The following is a 24570-nucleotide window of genomic DNA, read 5'->3' as shown; positions in this document are numbered from 1 at the left end:
CACTGGTTAATGAGAATCTACATCCACAATAACTTAACTTCAAACAGCATCAAACGCGAGACCTCAGGCCAGACTCGTGTCTCAATATATAACTGTATGTAGGAATGCATGCGTGACTGCGAGTATGGCATTCTTGCATGGCAGTGCCCACGTATATAATTCATGTTTGGATTTTCATGTGGCAAATCTATAAATGATTATATCAGATTGTTGTGTTCTAACCTCCAAAGTAGGATCCGTCAGTCAGCTTCATCTCCTTGTTGAACTTGGTGATGACACTCGCTACACCATGCTGAATGAAGTACATCTTCTTCCCGACTGTGCCTTCCCTGATAATGTAGTCGTTGGGTTGAAAGACCTCGAACTTCAACTTGCTCAGCATGCCCGTCACAAAGTTGGGGTCCGCGTTGGCAAACAAAGGCATGGTGGCCACGAGTTTACGGCAATTGAAGTTGACAATTTCCTGGTGGAGGAAAAAAAAGAAGAAGGTTTTGATGAAACAGATGAGATTATGCCATAAATAATTCAGTAATTTCAACGTACAACTTGAGAAATGAGCATCAGTTAGGTAGCCTGACACAAAACACCACCGCAAATCCTTCATCTCTGCTGCTTTTATCTGCGGGCATAAATGAATTCAATTGCTGCTTTATCCCTAATACTTCTAAAGCACTTCCCATCACTCCTGAGACGAAACTTTTTGGCACACAAGTCAGATCCTGATGAGTTTGCCCTCTGGTGCCGGCTGCAGGCCATCTCTCTGGTCTCATCCTGTCCCCTCAGACCCAGCAGGAGATTAGGAGCTTGTTGTCTGTTTACCCACACATCTCTGTTGCTGTACAGATGGAAAGCCGGGGCACTTGGCATCTGTGGCGGTGTGTTGTTGACCCCCCATGAGGGATAACTCTCCTCCAGTGACAACAGGACATTAACAGAGAGATAACCAATCTCTGGGATGCTCGCAAAGAGATGTTAGCTCAGCCCTAGATGCCGGTGTCAGCTAATGCCACGGGGCTCTGACCTCAATCATGCACCAGAACTAATGAATTAGATAGTAAGCAATTTTCATGCCCAGCCAGGAGTCCTCTTGGGGAAACAATCTTTGGCTATGCCTATTTAAAGATTTGTCATATGGCGGAGAATAAGAAACAGCGAGACAGAGGAAAGGAAACACCAAAACAGTCCGGCTGTAAAGTTATATTTAAGCACATTAATGACAAACTGTGTTTTACATGTTTATATTTATATATATTTTACATTTATTTGTTTTACTGGTCTCAAAGCCCCCTTGCAGAAATCTTCAACGTTTTGTAGTAATACAGTTAACAGCAGGGGCTGTTTGGAAAATTCTCCCTGTTGGTGCATTAATGGACATCTGACATCTGAGACATAGCTGCTGAACAGCAAACCTTTTGATGCAATGCAGTTTTTTCTTTTCCCTTTCTTTTTGACTTTGTATTTGCCAGTGCACCATTGTTGACCAGATTTTCGGATACCAGAGCTTATCCATTAAATGCTTTTGGGCAGCAAACAATCAATTATTGGATGCTGGAGTGCCCTTGAAAGCAACACCAAGGAGAATTTCTAAAGTGGTTTCTGCCCACAACTGCAGCAGAGCAGCAAACTGTTTGATGTGATGGATTACCTGGGTCAAGCAAATGGGAATTAACTGCATTTTCATAGTGCACCAAAACAAAAACAAACCAGTAAAGGGTATTTGGAAACAATGTATAGACCCAGTTATCACAAATATTTATGATATTGATAAGCTGATGTTAAAGGAACAGTGTGTAGGATTTGGGGATTCAGTGGCATCTAGCAGTGAGGACTGCAGACTGCAGCCAGCTGATACATCTCCCATGTGCCAAGCATGAAGGAGCCGAATTACCCGCAGAAGTCTCCTCCTCTCCAAAACAAATGGACCAGGTGAATAAAACCAGTAAAAACACTCAATAAAGTAGTTTCACATTACAAATCAGTGTTTCTGCGACACTGTTTGGCATGTCAGAGACAAGCCGCTCATCCAGCACCTGCTAATGTGCGCTCACCTTTTTTCTTCAATAACTTAAGATCCAGACTTTCAGGAGGTTTTTACCATGAGCCGAATTTTCTGCAGAGGTCTTTTCCTTTCAAAAACAAACTGACCCGGTGATTTAAACAGGGACTGCTAACTACGGAGGCTGACGCAAAAACGAGAATGGCACTATATAGAGCCAGTGTTCAGTAAGTTCACTCTGGGCTACTGTAGAAACATGGCAGTGCAACACTGCAAACTCTGTGCACATGGACCCCCTCCCTATTTAAACGACTCATTCTGAGGTAACAACACACAACAGTTATTATTATATTATATTCCATTTATGCCAATATATCCTCCTAAATCCTACACACTTGACCTTTATGTCTCATAGCACAGCAGATGGAATTTAAATTAATTCTACCATTGTCCATAGCTGCACACCGGGATGATTAACTGAGGAATTTTCTGTAGGCCTCATTACCTTTGACCTTCACATCAAACCCAAAGCTGTTTTATCCACTGAGAATCAGAGTTTTCATGTGAGTCACAGGTAGTGGTAATGCTCGAGCAGCCTCAATCTGGCACATCTGGTTGACAGACTCATGCAAGACTTGTGATGAATGACTTGCCAGAATCAGTTAAAGTACACTTGGGCTGATTTCATGGCCCTCCTTCAGCCCAAAGCAAGTCTGAGTGCTGCTAAGTGGAGCTGATTCTGATCCCAAATTGACCCATAAGTCAGCACCCCCAAAATTGTGCTGGACACTCAGCGGCAATCAGCCGGACTCAGCTAGTCCTCAGTAAGTCCACGTGGAATCGGTCTGGCATGGAGCTGCATTAAGTGATTTCTGGCTGCTAAATGGTTAGGGACCAGGGTACAGATGAGGGACGTGGAGATTGAAAAACAAACCCCATTGCTCCCATCTTTTATCCCTCAAAAACAAAACGTATGGCCACTTTATTACAGAGGCCAATTGGACTGAGCCAGAGAAGGTGCCATTATTTGTGCTACACTGGCAGATCAAGATGTATCTAACTGTATAAGCTATAATTTATCACTGTTTGTGAAGTGTACAGCTGCTTTTAGTCTGATACGATTTAAATGGGAGTTGGCAAAGGCAAGAAAGGTGGCATTGGCACTCACATGGAGGCTGGCATTACTCATTTAGCTTTTTAAAAGGATAGTCTCAGTGCAGAATAGGTGAGGCTGAGGTGTAGATGGGTAACACAGAAGATTATCAAGCTAAAACCTGGCATTGTTGATAACACATCATGAATATAGCATTCACTAATCTTCCAAAGCCAAGTATTGTCCTCACTTCGTTTCACTCGCTGCACTGTTCTGACCCGTTCTGAGCCACACTTCTTGTAAGCTGCTTCAGATTTTGTTTTTTTTGGGTTTAATTATGAACAAATTACACAGTCAACCCTCAATGACCTAATTCTCCAATGGATGATCAGATAAAAACCTTCAGTTTTAGAGAATGGGAATAAACAGGCTGCATACCTCTCATCAGAGGTGCATATCAGCCGATATCGAGTAGTGACTCGGTACCAGCTTTATGCCTCACTGTATGGGAGTGACTGGGGTCATTCTTTTAAGTGTAAGGCAACATCAGGCTTGAAATACCTCCAAACATCTCATATGTTGTATATATGTTCTTACAGTAGCTACCTCAGCAATGCGGCCTATTGGTGTGCTGCTGACCAGGATGTGGTACGTAATGTGTAGTCATAAACATAAAATTAAACTGACCAGCCCCATTGTCACGATATCCAATTCAGCTACTTGAGTCAGTGTCAACCCGATATTCGATATCAATATGGGACAGGTGCATCTCCACAAGAAGCAGGATTAGAAATAGAGTAAAACCAACCAATAGTTGTTTGTTTGGCAGCACAAGCTCAGTTCTTATTTTCATATCTTCCTTTGCGAAAAAACTGAGTGAACAGATACCCCTTCTCCACCGTGTAAAACCAAGTGAACCTTGACTCATTTTAAGGTAGATCATCACCATATTTCTTTTCCTGAACCTAACCTATGTACCTAACCTTTATTGCTTAACACTAAACCCTCATAACTTTCAAAGGTTAGGTACACAGCTTAGGTTTAGGAAAACAAACATGGTGACGATGTAGCTTTAAATAACTTAAGGTTCATTTGGTTTTACAAGGTCCCGAACACCGGTTTCTCGGGGTAAAGTCCTGTGTTTTGTGATCCCACCCAACACCACAACCTGCCTCCTAAGGTAGACTTTTGGTCTTTAAATTAGTTCCTTTTTTTACTCGCATCAGCACATTGGTCACCTTACTTCAGCTTTCCTGATGACGTGGGTTATACATGGATTACTGGCTTGTGATTATGCAGGTATATATACGAATAGTGGTGCATTACTTTTCTTAGGTATACATACAAGCAGTGCATGAGAACAGCCTGATCAGAAGCACAGCAGAAGACAAATTAATCTTTACTTTCACCTGCATCAAAATTGCAATTTGATTCTCTTGAAGGGCTGCCTTATTGGAAAATAATTGACAGTAATACACTGTGTAGAAAATGAGCCACACAGACGTGGTCCTTTGCCTGAGTTCCCCTTTGTAAATTACCTGCTTCTTCTATCTTCTCTGGGAGGAGACAGAACAGTTATTCAGTGAAATGGCAACGCGAGCTAGTTCATGTGTCCTGTTTTGCTCTGGTGCGACTCAGTTTGTTTTTATCCGTCTGTCCCATGGGCATAGCTTTCATTGTGCGACACTGTCTCTATGCAGATTTTAACTTTGCTTGCTATGCACGGCCGACTAAGCCTGTAGGATTCTCTGTGTAGTAAGTCATAGCTTTATATCCCTGCACCTTCCCGTGAGTGTTTGGGATCGTGCAGCAACTCCCCACACCGCTGCACGGTGACTTAATGGGGCTACATGAGGGATGGTCTCGATTTCTACACTTGCTTTGCTTTTCAGTCCTCTCCTGTCCCATTCACCTCTGCTTAATTACCCATGTAATCTGCTGATACGAGGGGATGAGGCTGGAACTTAAAAACTGGTCACTGAGTCCACAATAAATTTCAATATTCCTTCTCATTACCTCTCTTTGTGAATAATATACAGCGTGCTCAGTTGATCCTTGGGGCTGTGTATCTGTGCTAATCTGACTATGTGTAAATATTCTAAATAAAAGAGCGATTGTTAAACAGCTCTGGAGCTCAGGTTGTTTATCACGAGTGAAGCTCAGGTTTCTGTGCAGAATATTTTCGTATCTTTGACAAATGCTCAGTCTGGGTTCACCCAGGATGCTGAGGAGAATCCGTTTTGCTCTTTTTTTCCTTTGACCTTGTAAGATGAGATGACAGGTGTTGGTATTTTAGCTTCACGTCCTGCGCACTTAAAGGCGCCAAATGAAGATTCACTCTTCATCTTGGGGGAATAAACTCATTCATGTTCCCGAAGTAAAACCACTGTGTGACAGCCTACCTGTCAAGAATCTTTTTTTTAGATTTAAGGTGTATTTTTTACCTGTTCTAAAAATAAAACTTTCAAATGAACAATCTCAAAAAGATTTATAAATGTTGATAAGTGAAAGAGCCAATGATTCAATTCAGTTTAGGGTCTTAGGGGAGAAGCTGTCTCACCTCTTTGAGAGGGTCGTTGAGTTCACTCAGGATGTTGTCCTCATCAAAGATTTTGCCTTGGTAGCGATGTTCATAGTAGTCGTGGATTTTCTGCCGCATGTCTGCTGGAAGCTTGTGGAAGGACATGTATTGCTCCACTTGCTTGTACTGAGGAGACAAAGAAAGCAGATGCATATCAGTTGCTGCATGTATACTGCACGTACCCCAAATATTCGAATGACAGTGCTAATAAGTAACACAAACAAGCAGGAGCATATCTTTATAAACAACAAAGCTCCACAAAAGTGTGGTATTTGCCGTGCATGTATTTGTGTCTCTGTATTGAGGACAAGCCGTGCTCTCACATAGTCACAGTGCCATGTCCTGGTTCTGTGTGTGGGGAGGGAGAGAGACAGAACGAGGGAGGCAGGTGGTGGAGGAAAAGTAGGAACATGTACAGGCCCGGGGCTATGTCAGGCCAAGGTAGCAGTTCCGATTATCTCACCCATGCAGGAAGCCCGGTCCTAATGGGCAACCACGCTATGATCTAATGTGAACGAGCAAGGTATACCTGATATCCTGGAGAGATTTAAGAGCGGCGTACACAACAAAGCAGATGGCGCAGATTGCATGACTGATAATTATTTGCATGATACCTTTTGAATATTTTGCTGTGATTTCTTTGATTCCGAGCACGTGAGCAGAGTACAGTATTGATTTCTAGCGTCTGGCAAGGTGATGCCAAAGGGATTTTATTCTCTCTCTTTTGTCTGCCATACTCTTATCTCCCTTATTTCCTGTTGAAGTTCAAATGTATGGAAAGCACTTTGAAACTGTCTCAGTGTATAAATTGTGCTGTTCGGTATCATTCTCAGAACCCATCGGCTATATTCGGCGTCTGACTTCCGGCAGATGGTGATACAGCCTCTGGGGGTAGACGCCCGATTTTTTGGCATTCCAGTTTGATTTGGGCGGGGGAGGCGAATTTCTGTTTGCGACTTCCGTTTATATATAAGTAAATATGCTGAACCAGATTCAGATTCAGAGTTTGCAGTGACGCCAATTATGTTCTGCCTCGTTAGTTCACTGCACAGACCGTTTAACCTGGCAACAACTGCAGCCGGCTCAAACGTGATTGGTCAATATCACGCGTACTACAAACAGCCTACAATGAAACCAGGGCTCTTCCGCTCTTCTTCCGGAGGCAAGATCTCCGGGGTTTGCCTACAGACTCTACATTCACTGAATGTAGAGTCTGTATATAGAGACTAGTTCAGTGCTGTTAATGTAGCAGCATTATAGTTTATGATTTGAAATGTGACACCTAACTTTGTTGCTCAACAAATAAATAAATAAATAAAAAATTGTAAATTTCAGAATAATTAAGCAGTAATCAGTGACTTCTTTTTAGAACAATAAGAGTGGTGTCAATTTTAATTATGTAAATCTATAATTCTATAGTTTATATATAATGAATCCTGACTTATTAAACATGTTTTATGTCCTTTGTAGTTTCCTGTTTAAATTCATACTGCAAGGAAAAATAATAAAAATAAATAACTTGCCATTTTGTGTTGAAATTTAAAATTAAAGCAATATTTACAGTTAGAACTATAGCAACCATAATTTACTGATTTAGGCAAAATATTGCAATTACTTGTTATAATTTCAGATAAATCTTTACCGTTGAACACATAGAAATGAAACTAAAATCTATTTTAGGGTATATTTACTGTAATTTACATCAGGGGTTAAAGGACCAGTGTGTAGGATTTAGAACCGTCTAAGATTAGGTTATAACATTGCAACCGACTGAAACTTCTACTATGTGCCTGGTGTTTAGGAGAACTACGGTGGCCGAGGCGAAAATGCGAATGGCCCTATCTAGAGCCACAGTTGGATTTGTCCGTTTCGGGCTACTGTAGACTCAACATGGCTGGCAGATATAAACTAAGGTCACAAAAACACAATAATTCTTGTGTTCAGGTGTATACACTAATGAAAACATAGTTATAAATATTATATTCCATTCCTGCCAGTATATCCTCCTTAATCATACACACTGGACTTTTATATACAATTAACTGGTTAATAAGTTACTGGTTGTACTTTAAATACAATACTTATCAAGCACAATATATTTCAGTTCTTTAGATTTAGCAGGATGTATCTTCTAAAGAGTTGATGGTTATATGAAATAAAAACATAATGATATTAAAACCACTGCTGTGAATGTTGCACTAACAGTGCAGTACACAGGCCAGAGGACAAGGGGGAGAAGAGAGAGGGAGAAAAATTGGGAGAAAAGGGATAGAAAGGATGAAATATTCTGTGGCCTTACTATCAGAAAGCCAGATGGCCTGTGACCCTCCCTTTTTTTTTTCTCACTGCACATGCATGGCTGGACGCAGGCCTTTTCCATTTGTGCAGTTCTGCCAGTAACGAGATGTGAGAATCGTCCCGTCTCTGGCTCATTAATTTCATCTTAGTCGAAGTTAAAATTTTGCCCAAATTAACCTGAAGGCAAGTATTGACCCAAAGGAGAGGGAAAGAGAGAGAAAATACTTAAGCTCATCTATTTTGATCAGTCTCGGTTTCCTCACACAGGTTTTTCCACAGACAGGGCCAGGGTCGTGAAAACAATCTTCCCAGCCAGTCCAAGGCCCTGACACCTGAAAATAAACACTGTCTCCCACACTGCCTCTGATCACAATAGAGAGGTGGGTGAGAGCCAACAGCAGCTGTGAGGTCGGTTATCCAGGCCAGTGGGCGCCTCTACATGGCCGGTGTGATGCAAGCACGACCCACAGAATGAGAGTTGTCAACGAGAGACAAGACACTTGAGTCATAACGCCTCCTTCATTAATTCCTCTCCCGGCTGCAGAAGGGTGATACTGTGATTGAGTTCACAGTGGAAGCTGGAGAGTGTTGCACAGCGTCAGGCACTGACACGACGTCCCTGATACGTCAGGTTTGATATGAGGCCTCCAGCTTTAGGTCATGTCAGTTTTTCATAATGATGACTTAATTCCTAAATTTGTTACTTTATTGGTTAATTATGCGGTTTACTTTCTAATGGAGCAGTTTAGATAAATGCTGAGTACATTCCTCACCATCCATGTCTCTCTTTGTGCCTCTCTCTCTCTAGAGATAGCCAGTACTACACTCACATTGGGATGAACCATTTGGTACAAAATTAACCCACTTCTGTTCTTGCCAGGGGCACTGTCGGGCACTCCTGTTGATATAACACAGCTTGAGGGACACTTTGTTATCGCCAAAAATACAGTCCCATGGAAATATAAGTTGTGAAGTACTGTAACATGTGGTAAATGCCAATTAAATATAACTTGTATTCTGTTTGCAAAAAGGTATCTGCTGTTCTTAGACAAAAAGGACAACTTAGTGAGTCAAGAAAGACAGATTTGTGCTGTTTGCATCAAATGGATCGCTCAGAAATGGATTTGACACCTATTTGTGTCATCTGGAGAAGGAAAAGATGGAGTGCTTTTGTCTCTCTGGCTTCTAGAATACCAATTTTGTTTTTTACAAAGCTGTTAAAAAAAAAACTAAAGAGAGATGTTTTCAGAAATGTTAATGGCAGTCCAATTTTAAAAAGCATTTGGGGGAGAAAATAATCATCAAATAGTTTGACATTTTGGGAAATTTGTTTTCTTGCCAAGAGTTTGATGAGAAGAAAGTAAGAAGTACGTAAGATTTTTCCTTTTAAACAAAGTTTACAAAGTGGTTCACAGGATCCAGATGCATAAAAGTAAGATAGTACTTATATAGAGATGACGCAAAGAGATGGAGAGGTCACAAATAAATTGAAGCCTCTGTGCGGGGATGGTGAGTCAGTTGAGATGAGTTTTAAGAATTTTTTTGAAACAGTTTATGGACTCAGTTGGTCTAACAGAGGAGGGGAGACAATTCCAGCGGAATGGAGCCCAATGGCAGAAGTGCTATAACCATGGATCTGCAGAGGGAGCAGGAATATGAATAAGAAATCTTAGTCGAATGATCTGAGTGGCCTAGAGAAGGTATAGGGAGCTTTGGAGAGTTTGTAGATGATAAGCAGTATCTTGAAGTCTATTCTGAACGCTATGGAAAGCCAATGAAGGGACTGTTGTGATGTGGGATCTACAGTTGGATTTAGCTAACAGTCTGGCTGCAGTGTTTTGCACGAGTTGCAGGCGGGACAGGGACTGAGACAGGAAACAGGAGGACTGATGCTATTCTCGTATCTGTGTGTAAAATATAACTCTAGAGCCAGCAGACAATTATCTTAGCTTAGCAGAAAGACTGTAAACAGCGGGTAACAGATAACCTGGCTCTCTCCAAAGCTGATGTAAAAACAAGTTGTAGTTTTATTGGGGGATATGTGCTGGACTATGTCTTTGCCAGGGCCTGGAAAGAAGTAGCTACACCAGATAACTCTATTCTTTCACTGCTCTGTTTCTTTAACAAGATATTAGTTGTATATTAGTGAGCTTTACAGATACTGATAGGCTGATTTTGTTACCTTTAGACAGAGCCAGGTTGCCTGTTTCCCCTGTATCCAGTCTTTATGCTAACATACTTAGCATACTGACTTCATCTCCTGGCTGTAGCTTGAATGTGAAATACAAATATGACAGTGGAAACAATCTTTTCAACTGACTCTAATGAAACATTTCCCAAAGTGTGTAACTATTGCTTTTATGCTTGGCTGCTTTTATAATGTAAATGCAAATGCATACAGTATTCACTGTCTTTATTGGCCTCTTTCTGACACAGACGGCTGCACATTCAACATGTTCAATCACAAGTTAGTGTTTTAAACCTTGTTTAACCAGTACAGTACATCAGGGCAGACGGGTTACATTAGACTCTAAGCCCTGTATATGAACTAAGGCACAGATTATATATGTCTTAAGGCAGAGCTCTTATGTTGCTGGATGGTGATTCAGTGATTCAGCACCAGAGCATCACAGTAGGCATGTCTTGAGACATGAGGCATGCTTTACACCATCATTTCCTTCCACCCCCTCCTGCGATTCCTCTGAGTGCTCTATATGTTTTGTAAGACTGTTTCCTTCCAATCTTTTTTAAAATCATGGTCTTCTTTGATCGTGTAGTTTTTTTCTTGTCTCTGATTGTAACCATAAGAGAGCACAAAAAAGGTTTTTGTATTTTGAGTAAAACATATCGACAAGAACGATTACTTGCATCATTCTTTCTCTGTCATCGTCATCTTCTCATAAGCATCCTCCAACCGTCCTTAGCTAATGTCTAACCTCACACCAACATCCATCTCTCCATGTTTCCAACCCCCCCAGCTGTGGCAGTGATAGATGTAATGACTACAGGCTGAGCACCCTGAACTCATCCCTGCTGCTCCTCAGCCTGCTCCACTGATATGCACAGCCATGCAGCAAATCAGCCCGAGCTGAATCTGGCTCCACACTGGGGCTCTGTTACCACGAACGCGGCGTTCACAGCCTCGGAGTTGTCAGTTCGATGCCCGGAGGGATGTGGAGAGGCTAAAGTGGGATGTAGATTAAGCAGATTTGCTGTGAAGCAGATGTACATCACATACCGAGCAAGACACATGTCACTAATTCAAACAGCGACTTTGAAACGGCTGACTTGTTTGCTGTCGGCGACCCTCTGTCGTTAGTTTTTGGTGGAATGTGCTGTGACATCTGTGTATCTGGCTATGATCAATCATATAATTATGTTTCAAATTACAATAATGTCAAGTTTATGAAGAAATTAGCCTCATGCTGGGAATTAAATAACCATGGAACTGAGAGTGGTGTTTTTTGGTAAAGTTACTTTTTTAGTTTGGATTTATTCGGCTTTTTCTGATCTGCTATCAGTTCTGTTGTCGATCCACACCTGAATTAATGACTAGACCTGCTCATAAGTAGTTTGAGGCTGGGTGGTAATGCTCAAAATGTCCCCCCAGTATATTGAAAAATGATATAAAGAAAGCAATTGCTATGCTTTGACAGCTAAACCATGCACCGCCATCCAAAACGACGATGGTCGTCAAATGTAATTATAATCATAAATAAACTTAACATATTGCCGCTATTATTATTACAAGTTGTAATATTACGGTGAAGTTCTGTGTGTGGTTTGTTCAAATGGTTTTGCCATACCCCAGCAGAAGCTATTGCTCGACCTCTGTTTGTAGGTACAATCAATGTCAAACACTGTACTGTCTCTCTATTACTTTCAAATGTATTAAAAATTGCAAAACCAGAATACAATGAGTGTTATGTAGGCTATATCACTGTCGACTGTTATAGTTTCTGTGAAGTGTCAGTCTGTTGTAAAAAAAAGTCATTAAAAAGTCATTAAAAAAGTCGTAGTGTGTGCACTTTTCCCGTGTGGTCCTCAATCATATGCTGGTTCTGCACTCTGGCACTTCGTCAGTAAAACTTTGAGAACTCCTGATACTAGATTTTTGTTTAAAATGTTCTAAAATGGTCAATTTAGCTGTTAAATATAAAAAAAAAAATCTCCTGTGAGGACTACATTTTCTTTATCTATTAACAGATGATGAAATTGAATGATAGTTTAACCTCCTAGCATGATGTCTACTAGATTAGTCTTCTCCTGAAGTGTATTTCCCCATTTCCACCCCTTTTTTAATTTGTAAGTTGTGGGTGGCTTTGGACCATAATGATACTGCAGCATTAGTATTAGTATTGTATTTTGCATTAGGGCATAAAAGCTTGTGTTCCTAATGATGATTTTTTTAAGTGCAATGTATAACAACACTGCAACACTGCACCAAAAACCACAGATCAGACATAGAGGGGTTGTTTCTCTAGATTTTCCCTGACACAGAAGCAGCTGGCAAGGTCAGGTTGTCGTTCGAGAATGAATTGATAACGGCTAAATGCTCTCATGTGCAAGGTGCAAATTAATGAACTGGTATTTTAGCATGTCCTATTATAGTCACAGCCAAGGTGACTCTGTCGACACTCTGATAAGAATCATGGCAACAGTCCCCTGCAGGATAATTTATGTATACCTTGTTTATCAGTCCAGTCCAGTCTGTGTATATCCTCACAAGAATACAGCTGGGCTGTAACTGACAATTTTTTTTTAATCAGTATTTCATTTGTTGAAATTTTTAGTCAATTAGTTGGCTGGTCAATAAATATTGTTTCAAATTATTTTTCAAGCATTTACTCAAATGTGAGGATTTGCTGCTTTTCTTTGATATACATGATACAACTGAACGTTTTTGGATTTTAGACTGTTGGCCAAACAAAACTCTGTAACTGTAATGCCATTTTCAAAATTTCCTGACATTTATTTTCTAACATTTTACAGATAGAGTTTTAACTTTGTAAAATGTGACTGAAAACTGGCCACTATAATTCACCCTCAATAAAAATGGTGCTAAGCACTACCCAAAGTTGTTCTTTTTCCTTGTAATCATCTTTCAATTAAAGGTGCTATACAGCCCCTTTGTTATTAAGTTGTATATAGAGCCATTAGAAATCTCATGCAGCACTATATTGTTATATATATATATATATATTTTTTTTTTTTTTTCAGCCTGATGGCCATGAATGATGCCAGGTAATAATAGAGTCACTATGCTTCTCAATAAGACTTTTACTTCAAGTATGATAAAGTATGATTACTAATGATTTCTTGCAAAATTTTGGCTTGAAAGATTCAGAATCCTGTATTAAATTCTTACTGAGAAACACAACACATTACCTTTTATAACCTGGAATACTTTCATGCACATGGAGGCAAAATGGTTCAGAGCCACTGCTTTAAAGTTGTATCATCAAAAATACAGTTTATGGGCTACATTAATGTAATGTTTTTATAATACTGGGACTTATAAAGTTCTCTACTGGTTCTTCAGCTTAGTTTAGTTCAGTTCACTGGGGAAAGAACCCGTGGAGAACTTCTAAAGAACCACACAGGGGCTTAAAAAGTTGTTGTGGCTGCGATGCTATGTAGCACCTCAACCCACGCCAAAGAACCGCTGAGAAACCAACACTTTTCTGTGGGTATAAACTGAGAAAGTATATAGCAGGTAATCCATAATTAAAATAATCGTGAGTCTCAGCCCTAATTTTCTGCTGATTTTCTCATTTAATCTTCTGATCTATTAAATCTTGGAAAAGTTTATGCCATCTAACTTGTTTTTTCTGCTCAAACAACACACAGCAAGTCCTGAAAAGCGAAGAGAGCGAGAATGTTTGGCATTATTGCTTGAAAAGACACTCAAACCAGTTATTAGATTTTTAAAACTGTTTGAGATTATTCGTCTAAAACTACAGATAATTTCAGCCCCAACACACAATTTGTAAAAATAAATGTCATAATGACTACAATTACGACCATTACCAATTTCTGTTCATCAGTCTTTCACTATGTTGACATAAAACACTGTTTCCTTTGAAAAACTATGTATATTTAAAAAAGCAAACCCTCTACATATATGGCAGATGAATCAATCCTTCTGTGCTTACATCATCGGAGTTACCACACAAGTTAAAGGTCAGCTCTTCATTTTAATCATAACTTTAAACTTAAGTAGATCACGACATACAACAGAGTACTATAATCCCCCGCACTACAGTGGTATATGTACATGGAATTCTGCGGCATATGCGTAGGCAAAGTTTGGGAGTTAAACTCAGGTTTGTTGCGTGCGAGCACTGAGCGCATCATGTCCGTGTGTTCTGGGAATTGCCCAGGCCCCCCAGCGGAATCACAGATGGTGACTTGGCTGAAATGCTGGATAATCACCCGCCACACACAAAAAAAAACAAAAAAAAAAAACCAAACTGATGTAATTGGGACTCAAATGAAAGAGAAGAATAAAATGTGTTCCCTGGCAGCATACAGACAATGAGGTGGCTGGTCGTGTCATAGACCTCTTCACCCCGTTGGCCTTATGTGATCTGCTTGGGGGAAGAAAATCCTCTTTCCTAGTCATCGCCCTGGATATTGTGATCTGTGAGAGCTCAACCCATTGGTCCATGGGGCCGCTGAGAGAAGACCTAATTTATTTAAGTCTAGCTCCAATGAGCAGGATTTTATGGCAGTCGGAAAGAGCAAAACCCTCAGATTAATACTTTAAGACCATCCCACTGGTTATTAGCATTACTTACCTTGAAACAACAAAACATGAAAGATTTGCACATCATACCATGCAGTTACTTAATTGAAATAACATCCAGTATGATGAAAATTATGTCAACCAAATCTTCTTAATAATCTCAGGTACTTATTATAATTTCATAATGCTTACCTTCTCTTGGTATTGCCTGCGTGAAGAGTCCAGGGATTGAATTAGAGCTGTGGCGTGACCGACAAACATGGCATAGCACGTGGCTCCTACAATCATACTCAGCATGGTGATCCACAGGTCAGACATGCTGACGGGTGCCCGGGCGCCATACCCGATGCACAGCATGTGGCTCATGGCTTTGAAGAGGGCATAAGAGTACTGCTTACCCCAGGAAACGTTCTGCAAGGACGAAGAGAGAGAGGGAGAGAGGAGGGGGGGGGGGAGACAGAGAGGGGGTTGGGGGAGTTACTGCGAGGCAAGGCAGGGAGGGAAGGCTCTCCAGCAGGCACGATAGAAAGACAGGCTTTCCTTTGATGGATCACTGAATCTCCACCAAACACTCTGCCAGCATGCTCTTCATGCCTCACAGGGTAATGCCCTCACTGAGTGGCTGAACTTTCTACCTGTCTCTTTTTCTCTCTTGTCTTTCACTCAGTCTTTCAACACCCTCTCTCTCTGGACCTACCTGGCTTTATTCATTTTCCCATTTGCCAAAGGGAGCAAAACAGTTAATGTTTGCAAGTGCTTGAAAAAAACAACAACCCTTGCATTATTTACAGAAGTCTGAGGAATTGTTTGCCTCAAAGCCCCGGGCAACTTTCACAGTGAGGGGCACCGAAAAGGGAAGTCTGGCCTGGATTGTTGTCCCATCGCTCAGGTTTGATCTTCACAAGTGTTGTATTGGGATTCAGTGCGCATGAAGCAGGAGAACAGAAATACAGAGCCGCAGTCAGCTGACAGTCACGTAACATATCAGTTTAAGTGTTAAACAGTCCTCCTGATTGAAAATGTAATGAGCCAGTCTTTAACAGCTCTCTTCAGCAGCTCTTTGTTACAAACTAAAGGCAGTGATATGCGCTGGGTAAGAGTCAGAGCCTTTTATCGTCACGGTATGTGTTCTCCTTGCAAAGTGACATCATCCTGTGTGCCGTCAATTATACAATATCTCAAGTCAGGTTCATGAGGCCCCTGTTACCCAATAATGTGTCCAGCTGGGTTTATGTAAAGCCATTTCAATGTTGACTTTATTACTCATTACTCTGCTCTAAGTTGTTTAAGAAACCTGATTGGTTGCTGCCGACTGGTAAACAGACAGAGATGCAGCCAGGAGTTTAATTCTGTCACTCAAGATCAGCTCCCGTGCCTCCCATCGACTATCATTACTTTTTGACAAAATGCATCTAACACTGAGGTATTATGAGGCATGGATGGATCATAACAAGATTAGTCTCGCATAGCCAGATCTATTTCCACACTTCATTTTGTGCAAGTGCTGGAGAAAGGTCTGGCTGAACCCGTCATAATTCCACAGTAAGGGAACTAGAATTACTGTCTCATGGTTGTATGCCTCTGTGAACCAGTGGCATTGCAGTTACAGTCTACATCCATGTCTCTCCATGTGTAGCCATGACTGTAGACAATGCTTCAAATGTTGCTGCAAAGAAGCTACAAATTCTAAAACATGGATGCTTCACACACAACAGCATCAAGATCTATACAATCAGCACAGTTTCAAGATGGACAACCAAGATTAGTGTCAGCAATTCAGTATCTGACCAAATATCTCCCCTTCTGTTCCTGAGAGGACACTTTTTCGTTCATATTTAGAACATTATGATGTCACAGTGAAGTTGACCTTTGACCTTTTGGCTATAAAACATCACCACGTCATCATTTTATCCTATTGGCATTTTTTGTGCAATTATGATTTGTGGTGTTATTTGTGTGAATATTTGTCATAATTAGTGCATGCATTCTTGAGTTATGGTCAAAAACATGTTTTGTGAGGTCACAGTGACCTTTGACCTTCAACCACCAAATTCTAATCAGTTTATTTTTCAGTCCAAGCTGATGTTTGTGCCAAATTTGAGGAAATTCCCTCAAGGTGTTCCTGAGATACTGTGTTCACAAGAATGTGATGGACGAGATCACAGTGACCTTGACCTTTCACCTTTGACCACAAAATTCTAATCAGTTTATCCTTGACTCAAAGTGGATGTTTGTGCCAAATTTAAAGAAATTCCCTCAAGGCACAGTTGAGATATCAGGTTCACAAGAATGAGATGGACACAAGATCACAGTGACCTTGAACCTTGACCACCAAAATCTAATCAGTTTATCTTTGAGTCCAAGTGGACATTTGTGACAAATTTAAAGAAATTCCGCAAGGTATTCCTGAGATATCGCTTTAATGACCGGGGAGGACTGATGGACAGACAACTCAAAAAACATAATACCCCCGGCCACAGCTGTCGCTGTCACCATCGCTCTGGGTTGTTTGTATTTCTTTAAACCAATCACAGTCATTTTGAGTGGCACCAACCCCAGGATGCAGCAATGGTGCCCTTGCAAAATAGTGTCAGGGGGGAACTTATTTTGGTGAAACATCTGCACGTGGGGAGGTGGGCCCTCGCATTAAAATGGCTAAAACCCCACAAAAAAGCCACATAAAACATTCAGTGTGTAGGCTGCTCGCTCAGAAGTTGTTATTGTTATTTTTATAACAGTTTCTCGTACCAACTGGGATTTTGGACGGGGATTTTGGACATGATGGGATGACACATTGTACAAAAATAGCTAGTTTCAAGCATACCCCAGACCTTGGGCAACCTTTTAGATTTTTAAAAGAACTTTTTTTTTTACTTTGCATTAAGAGATCTTACAAACAGTCACTTCAAAGGCTTTTATATAGGATCCCTGGCCCCTGGGACACCTAGCCTTACACCCATTTTATAATCCATCCATGTTGTCAGGTAGTATCACTATACAAGGCATGAAGACGTACTGCCTTTATAGCTGCATTTCAGATTTGACAGATTTCTTTTTCCTCACTTTTTGTAGGTCTCAGCCTCAGAAGAAGTCATGTCTCGGAGTCAGAGCAGGATTTAGACTCCTCATTAATACAGTATATGTCAAATGTGTGTCTTTTTGCCGGGGGACATGCAAAATCTCTACCGAGCTTCCAAACAGGGCCATGGAGGCTTGTGAAACCCAGTAAGTTCCTATCTGGAGACAAATGCGACAGCTCCCCTGGTTCGGGCGTTGTAGCCACAGCCAAACTGCTGACTCCTCCAACAGATTCACCTTCTGCGAACAAGAAATGCTGAGGAGGCGTTCCATAGAGAATACCTATCTCACCCGTAACAGAACAGCAAATGAAAGAAATATGAAACGTCCGGAAAATGTATTTAATCTCTGTCTTTTCTCATGGGCTGACATAGTTACCACATGCCACACTGTAATATAGCACATCTCATCATGTTCATACGCTGCTGCCTCCTTTTGTCACGGCATTCTCCGTTCTGCTCGGCTCCATGCTGTTCATCAACTGGGATTTAGTAAATGAGTAAATTTATAGCTAATCATCTGCCCTGGATGACTCACCAATTCTCATCTCCATGCTGATTAGTTTATTCTTCCAGAGACTGATTAGAAAATTTGTGATAATTACACTTGCCAGCTTTAATAATAAATAGAGTCCAGTTTGTTTGTCTTGGCAGCATGATTTTTTTAAGCCAACACAATACGGTCTTGAAGTTCCATACAAATAACCATTTTTCCCAAAATATACACTGTAATGAAAATATCTGTAGAAATATGTAGCTACTGTAGCACACATACATTAGATAACCTATTAGCACACACAGACACACACAGAGAACAAACCCAGACTTCCATGTAACTGGCACAAATAACATTCGTGAGGTCATAAGCCTGTGGTGTCCTTTCACATGTGTACATTTAGCATGTGTGGTCGAGATGGTGGGCAACACTGCAGAAGGTTTGTGTTGACATATTCATGGGCATGGAAAAGCAGCGAAATGCAGTTTTGCCGGATGAAAACCGATAAGCCGGGGGGTGACTCACCGCACCTTTTGCTATTTGTCCTTGTGTGTGTTTCTGTGCACACATAAACAGATCCAACCGGGAATGTCTGCACTACATGAGCGTGTCATATAATCCTATTGTATTACAGGTTATATAGGGATCAGAATTTACGTCACATCTCATTGCACTGTATGTCACATTTCTGATTGCACTTGTTTATATACAGGACATACGATTCAGGTGATATTTTGAGGCACATTTTAGAACAGATTTATGATGAAATAAGCAGTGAAATCTAAAAGGAGCAGGTGAAATGCTGAGACAAGTGTTGAGGATGTTTTCATATCTTGCCCGTCTAAAGTTGTCTAACAGCAGTTCATTTAAATATTTTTCTTTATCAAATTTAACGAAGAAATCACAAGAAGTCACCACTGGATGATAAACCTCATTGTATTAATAAAACCACGATAGGACTCCATTGTTTAGTAAAGGCGGATTTTTGTAATCTTAATGAGTATGTAATTTGTTCCATTTGAAAGAGGTCTCAGACTTTCTGGATCCATGTACTGTATGTGGGAGGGTCTGGTTTCAGCCATCTGATGGTTATACACTTGAAAGCTGCTGTAAGTAATATATGTAAGAGGTACTTCTTATCCCTCACATTCAGACTTTCAGGAATACCACCCAGTAGTACCACTGCAGGATCTTGTGAAATCTTGTGAAGGCATCAAATACCTCTCTCCAGTATATGCCTGGCTTCAGACATTGCAAAAATATATGGGTGTGATTGGCAGTACATGTTCCACAGTTTGTCCAACATGAGCTGGGATGTGTTGGGCGCATTTTAGATATCATTACTGGTGTTCTGAAAAATCAAATCAAAACCTCCATGTGCTGGAAATTCCAAATGCAATGTCAACATAAAAACAATTTTTCATTCAGCCCAGTGCTGGTCAACTCATTGTGAACTAACCAAACACTGTCTCTATTGAACTCAACTTTCACAGGTGCTCCTGATTCAACAGGTGAGATATCATTATTGTTTCATCCGTCTTCAGTCAAGTCCTTATAGAAATAAACAGACACAAATTGTTTATCTACTGTAAGAGTCAAATTCAAACAAAGATTTTAAAGAGATTAAGTTTCATAACAAACTAGACATGCTAATGAGTCAGATAGTATTTGTTCAACATGGGGCTCTGGGAACAATTTGCATGGTCAAAATGACATAAATTATCTTTGCTTCAAGCTGCATGTTTAAGGCAATTTGACAAGTTATGTGGCTTGTTGCAGAGGATATAAGACCCTGAAACAGGGGAGGAGAGAATGCAAATTCATACAAATGGCAGCAGAAAGTAATGTATCATCGTGACCTCTGTGGCAAAAAATTCCATCTGTGATTCAACATCTCAGAGATACAGGTGTAAAATGTCCAAAACTTTGGAAAAATGTTTTGGACTGAGACAGACTGAGAGAGAGACCCTTGATAACCGAATGCTGCAGCAATAACATCTGCCTTATTACTGGTTTGAGTTTTTTTATCCTTTGCAATTACAGCAAGTGACTCACAGCAGGTCTGGTGAATTTTGATCGTAGCAGGCAATCACATATAGTACTGGATTTTTTTGGTCTGTTTACAGTAGTAATCAAAGCACAGACATAAAAGTGTATTATCCAGCTGTATATTAAAAATGTCAAGCAGCAGCAGAAATCTCCCAGACTGACAGCATTATTTAACTGTTATTTTTTTTTTTGCACTGTAGCCTCCTGTTCTTTGGAAAGAGTGAGTCACTGCTGTATTAACACCAGAAAATGTAGACTAGTCAGACTAGTTCCAGCCTAGTCAGACAAGCATGAACTGAAGAAGCCTTTTGGATAAGAGGTGAAATGTCTTCTAAGACAAAACCAAGTCCAGTTGCGTTCGATTCAATTGCCTTGAGATTACCAGAAAATGCAGTTTCTACTTTTTTCCTATTCTCTACAATCCCCTTGATTTTAATGAATGTGGCTAACACAGCAGATGTATTCAGTTCCCCCAGAGTTCTAAATATAATTAAGCTCTGGATGCAGCAAAACAAGTGACATCAGATGCTGCATATTCATCACTCAGCAGCTCAGCCTTTTGTTTCTGAACACAAGAGTGCAGTGAACTCACAGACGTCATTGTCGCGTGCAGTAAAACTAATCTCAAGTATCCAAATCACTTAAAAGTTTCTAGAATTAGACCGAGCCAAGTGTTTGACTCCGCTTGTGTGTTTAACAACTCCCCAGCATTTGAATTCATTCGTCACCACATGGTGCCTCCGACAGCCCCGTCACACAAGATGTCACTGGTTATGTGACTGGGAAGGCAATCGATGCTTCACCATCGTCCCAGTGTTGAGTGTGACCCAGAGGCTTTGGTTGTTGTTGATACCAATGAGTAACTATGAGACTAACAGGATGTAATGCACTGCTGCAAAGGACAGGATCTGACCCCTCGACAGCATCAGTGCTCATAGGGCAAACAACAAAAGCTAGAGTGGTTACTCATCTGCACTCCCACTGACGCACACCGATTCAATAGCCGTCCTAGTTTTAACGCAACATTACTTTTTAGTAAGAGCCAAAGAAAATACATTTCGTCTGTGCCAAATATCATTATTTTAATTTAAGGGTTTTCATTATCACATCTCATTCCAGGTAAATGCCTCCCTCGTGTTTTTTTTTATCCACATTTAAAAAGAACGAGCTCAAAAACATCCGCATTAACTGGTTTTAATTACTCAATCATATAACTCTCTAAAACCCGGCAAGCTGTCCCATGCATGGGAGAGAGAGCGGAAAAAAAAAGAAAAAAAAAAGTGATGCACAATATTAATTTTTCAATTACGTAATCAAACTACAAGCTGTTCTCCCTGGGAGTGCACAGAAGGCGCAACAGTCTTTGAACACATAAGCGAGGAAGTGCAGGGGTCTGCTGGCCTGCACGAGTACCAAACTGGAAGTTGGCAAGGAAAGAGCTCACAGCGGTGTATCTCAGTGTGAGGGTTGTGGTTCTCCTTGTCTCATACTCAGCAGAGGATCCTTCTTGGACTTGGCCTGCATAACATTTCTACAGTTTTCAGTTTTCTCCTTTAAAGGGCCAGTGTGTAATATTTGGCATGGTTTATTGTCAATCTGAATCTGAATATTCTACCCATTAATATGTTTATACAAGTGTATAATCGCTATAAAATAAAATTCGTTTGGTTTTCATAGCCTTATAATTATGCTTTATATATAAATATATATATAGCAAGGGCCTTGCTTTAGAGAGATCGCCATCTTGCGCCGCAATGTATGTACGGCAGACCGAGCGGACAATCCAGCCAGCCAGAGAACGCGTTTCACGTGTATAAATAAACCAACGAAGACAGTGGAAGGAAGGAAGAAGGAGGAGGAAACAGCGGAGAGTGTTAGTAGTTCATCGATAGAGAGTAGTGAAAAGTTTTTTTAGTTATAAAGTTTGCGAATGGACCACACTTACCACGCAACAGGAGAGAATGAACCCGAACCGTCATCTGCGAGGAAAAGAAGACACAACTTCACTCCTTGTGATGCACTCTCTGCGGCGCTTTCCCTCCTGATGATGTATCTCCCCAACGATGGCAGCAGTAGCACCGAATCCCATTCTGTGCATTCAGCCTCTCTTCTCGCCCGCTCAGCATCAAACACATGGAGTTCCTCATCTGTATGCTCCGGCTCAAACAGGTTCATGGCTCTGGGTCTGTGTCCGCTACAAGAAACTCTTCAAAATCGCGTTCAAAATCGTCCATTGCAGCTACTATAGTCCAGAGATATTGCTAGGCTAAATAAACAGCTGAGCTCTGTTTACAGGCTATGCTGTCAGTCAGTGTGCGGGCTGGAGATTGGCGGAGCAGAGAGGGGAGGGGGTCCCCACTCGGTATGGTAAACGAGTATGTGTGTATGAAGTGTGTCTGTTACGCTATAAGAGTGAGAGTTTGGGACGGAGTCTTTTACCCCCTGGAGTGTTACCGGAGTTTTTGGAGTGCTCAAATAAACGGGCCTTTTTCCCGAACGCTCCTCTGGTCTCCTGCTCGTGAGGGATTCATTACAATATCGTAATAGACCTACTCCTGAAAAACTCGTGCGCAAGGCTTTTTGTCCCTACAAGGCCACCGTCATTTACCCAACGGGAGGGGTGAGCGAGTGAGCCCTGCAATCTAGAATTTGACCACTGATGTCACTGTTTTCAACCCATTTTACACACTGGCCCTTTAATATGCATTTTTTGGTTGCTGTTGTTTTTTTTTGCAGAGGTCTCCCCTGCTTTCTTCAGGGTTGCAATGCTGGGTTGTTAGTGGCATTGCAACTGATGTATTTTCATTGACAACCATTCTGGCATTTATTTTCTCATTTAATCTTGTGTGAGAAATGGTGAGAAATGGTTGTTAAAACTTCCTGAAGAATTTCTTAAGTTTTGTCCAAAAAGCATCAAATTTGAGTGGCTTGAACTAGTTCATGTTTGGCACCAATTAAATTTATTTTCATCTGTAGGTGTTGGGTGTGGGTTTGGTTGTAAGTTATGTAAGACTGTTATTCCTCTCCACCTTATTATCTTGTGCTTTGGAATGTATTTACCTCCCTTATTATTTTCCTTATTGCATAATATATACAGGTGACTAAATGTTGCCACCTTGGTAAGAGCCTTGTCTTTGTATGAAGGTTAATCAATAAATGTCAACAACAAGAGTGACATTCTGAGGAGTGAGATGACTTCTTGTTTTTCTTTTAGTTTCCAATCATGTGCATCCAAGTATGCAGCGGCCACTTTCACTGATTAGCACAACCTCAAACAGAAAGGTTAAATGACACAAGGCAGCAGCCTGTTTTATGTGTGGTATCGAGAAACTGTGTGCACTCTCCGGATGGTAATAGCCTCCTGTATAACAAAAGTGATCTTGTCAAACATCCTGCGACAGCCCTTTAAAATTAAACACTGCTTTTGTTGCAGTGCCGTATGTAGCAACTGTGCCTGGCATCTTGACAATTCAGGTGGTTCTGAAACAAAGATGCTCAGAGATGAGTGTGACTTAATCTCAATATCATCAGATTCGCCAAAAGGGACACACCCAACATTTGACCTATCCTATGTCCCGCCCCCCTTAATTACTGTTGTTAGGTTTGACAAGCTTGACAAAAGGAAACATGGTAACAATAGTTCTATTTAGCCTGGTGTCACCTCAAAAAGCCAACAACAACAATTACAGTACGTAATGGAAGGATATACTGAAATTGTGCATATCTAAATAAATAACACCGGAAGTTACATACCACATAGCCTCACAGGGATTATATAAGGAAAGGGATGGGAGCCTTGATCTTTCTGTCAACTTAAAAATATGTCAGCAACCAACCTACCAACCTATTTTCCAATTCTCTTTGACCTCACCACAGAAATTAGGAGGAAGCAAACCTGGCTGACATTGTTGATCTGACATAAGGCTAAAGCCTGCTTTACAGTAGAGTGCTCATCACTTTTAAAAGTGTCGTGCAACAGAAATTAGGTATTTTTGACAAAAAAAAGTGTCACTCAGCACTTTTATTTCATGTTTTGCACCTGAAGAATTTTGTTATGTTGCACACATCATCTTATTTTGTCACACAGTGTGATTAGTAGATAATAGTTTTCAATCAACACTGACTCCAATCGGCATTCAGCGTCTCCATCCACAGAAGCAGCCATCTGTCGGTGGACTTAAAACGTTTTGCTGAAGCATAGAAAACGACCCACGACTGTTAAATTTCTGTTA

General features: G+C 40.8%; 1 protein-coding gene across 1 annotated transcript in view; it reads right to left on the bottom strand.

Annotated features, from left to right (window-relative positions):
* The window catches only part of hcn1 (hyperpolarization activated cyclic nucleotide-gated potassium channel 1), a 92629-nt gene that overhangs the window by 22051 nt on the left and 46008 nt on the right, over positions 1 to 24570 (bottom strand). Inside the window, exons 4-6 of the mRNA XM_033646844.2 lie at positions 14909 to 15127; positions 5650 to 5796; positions 223 to 463 (exon numbers count right to left, since the gene is read on the bottom strand). Of these exons, the coding sequence (XP_033502735.1) occupies positions 223 to 463; positions 5650 to 5796; positions 14909 to 15127 (607 nt within the window). The remainder of the gene's footprint in view (positions 1 to 222; positions 464 to 5649; positions 5797 to 14908; positions 15128 to 24570) is intronic.

This window comes from Epinephelus lanceolatus, chromosome 19 (genome assembly GCF_041903045.1).
Source record: "Epinephelus lanceolatus isolate andai-2023 chromosome 19, ASM4190304v1, whole genome shotgun sequence".
Lineage (NCBI taxonomy): Eukaryota > Metazoa > Chordata > Actinopteri > Perciformes > Serranidae > Epinephelus > Epinephelus lanceolatus.
Note: the sequence above shows the minus strand (reverse complement) of the source record. Positions and strands in the feature narration are given on the sequence as shown.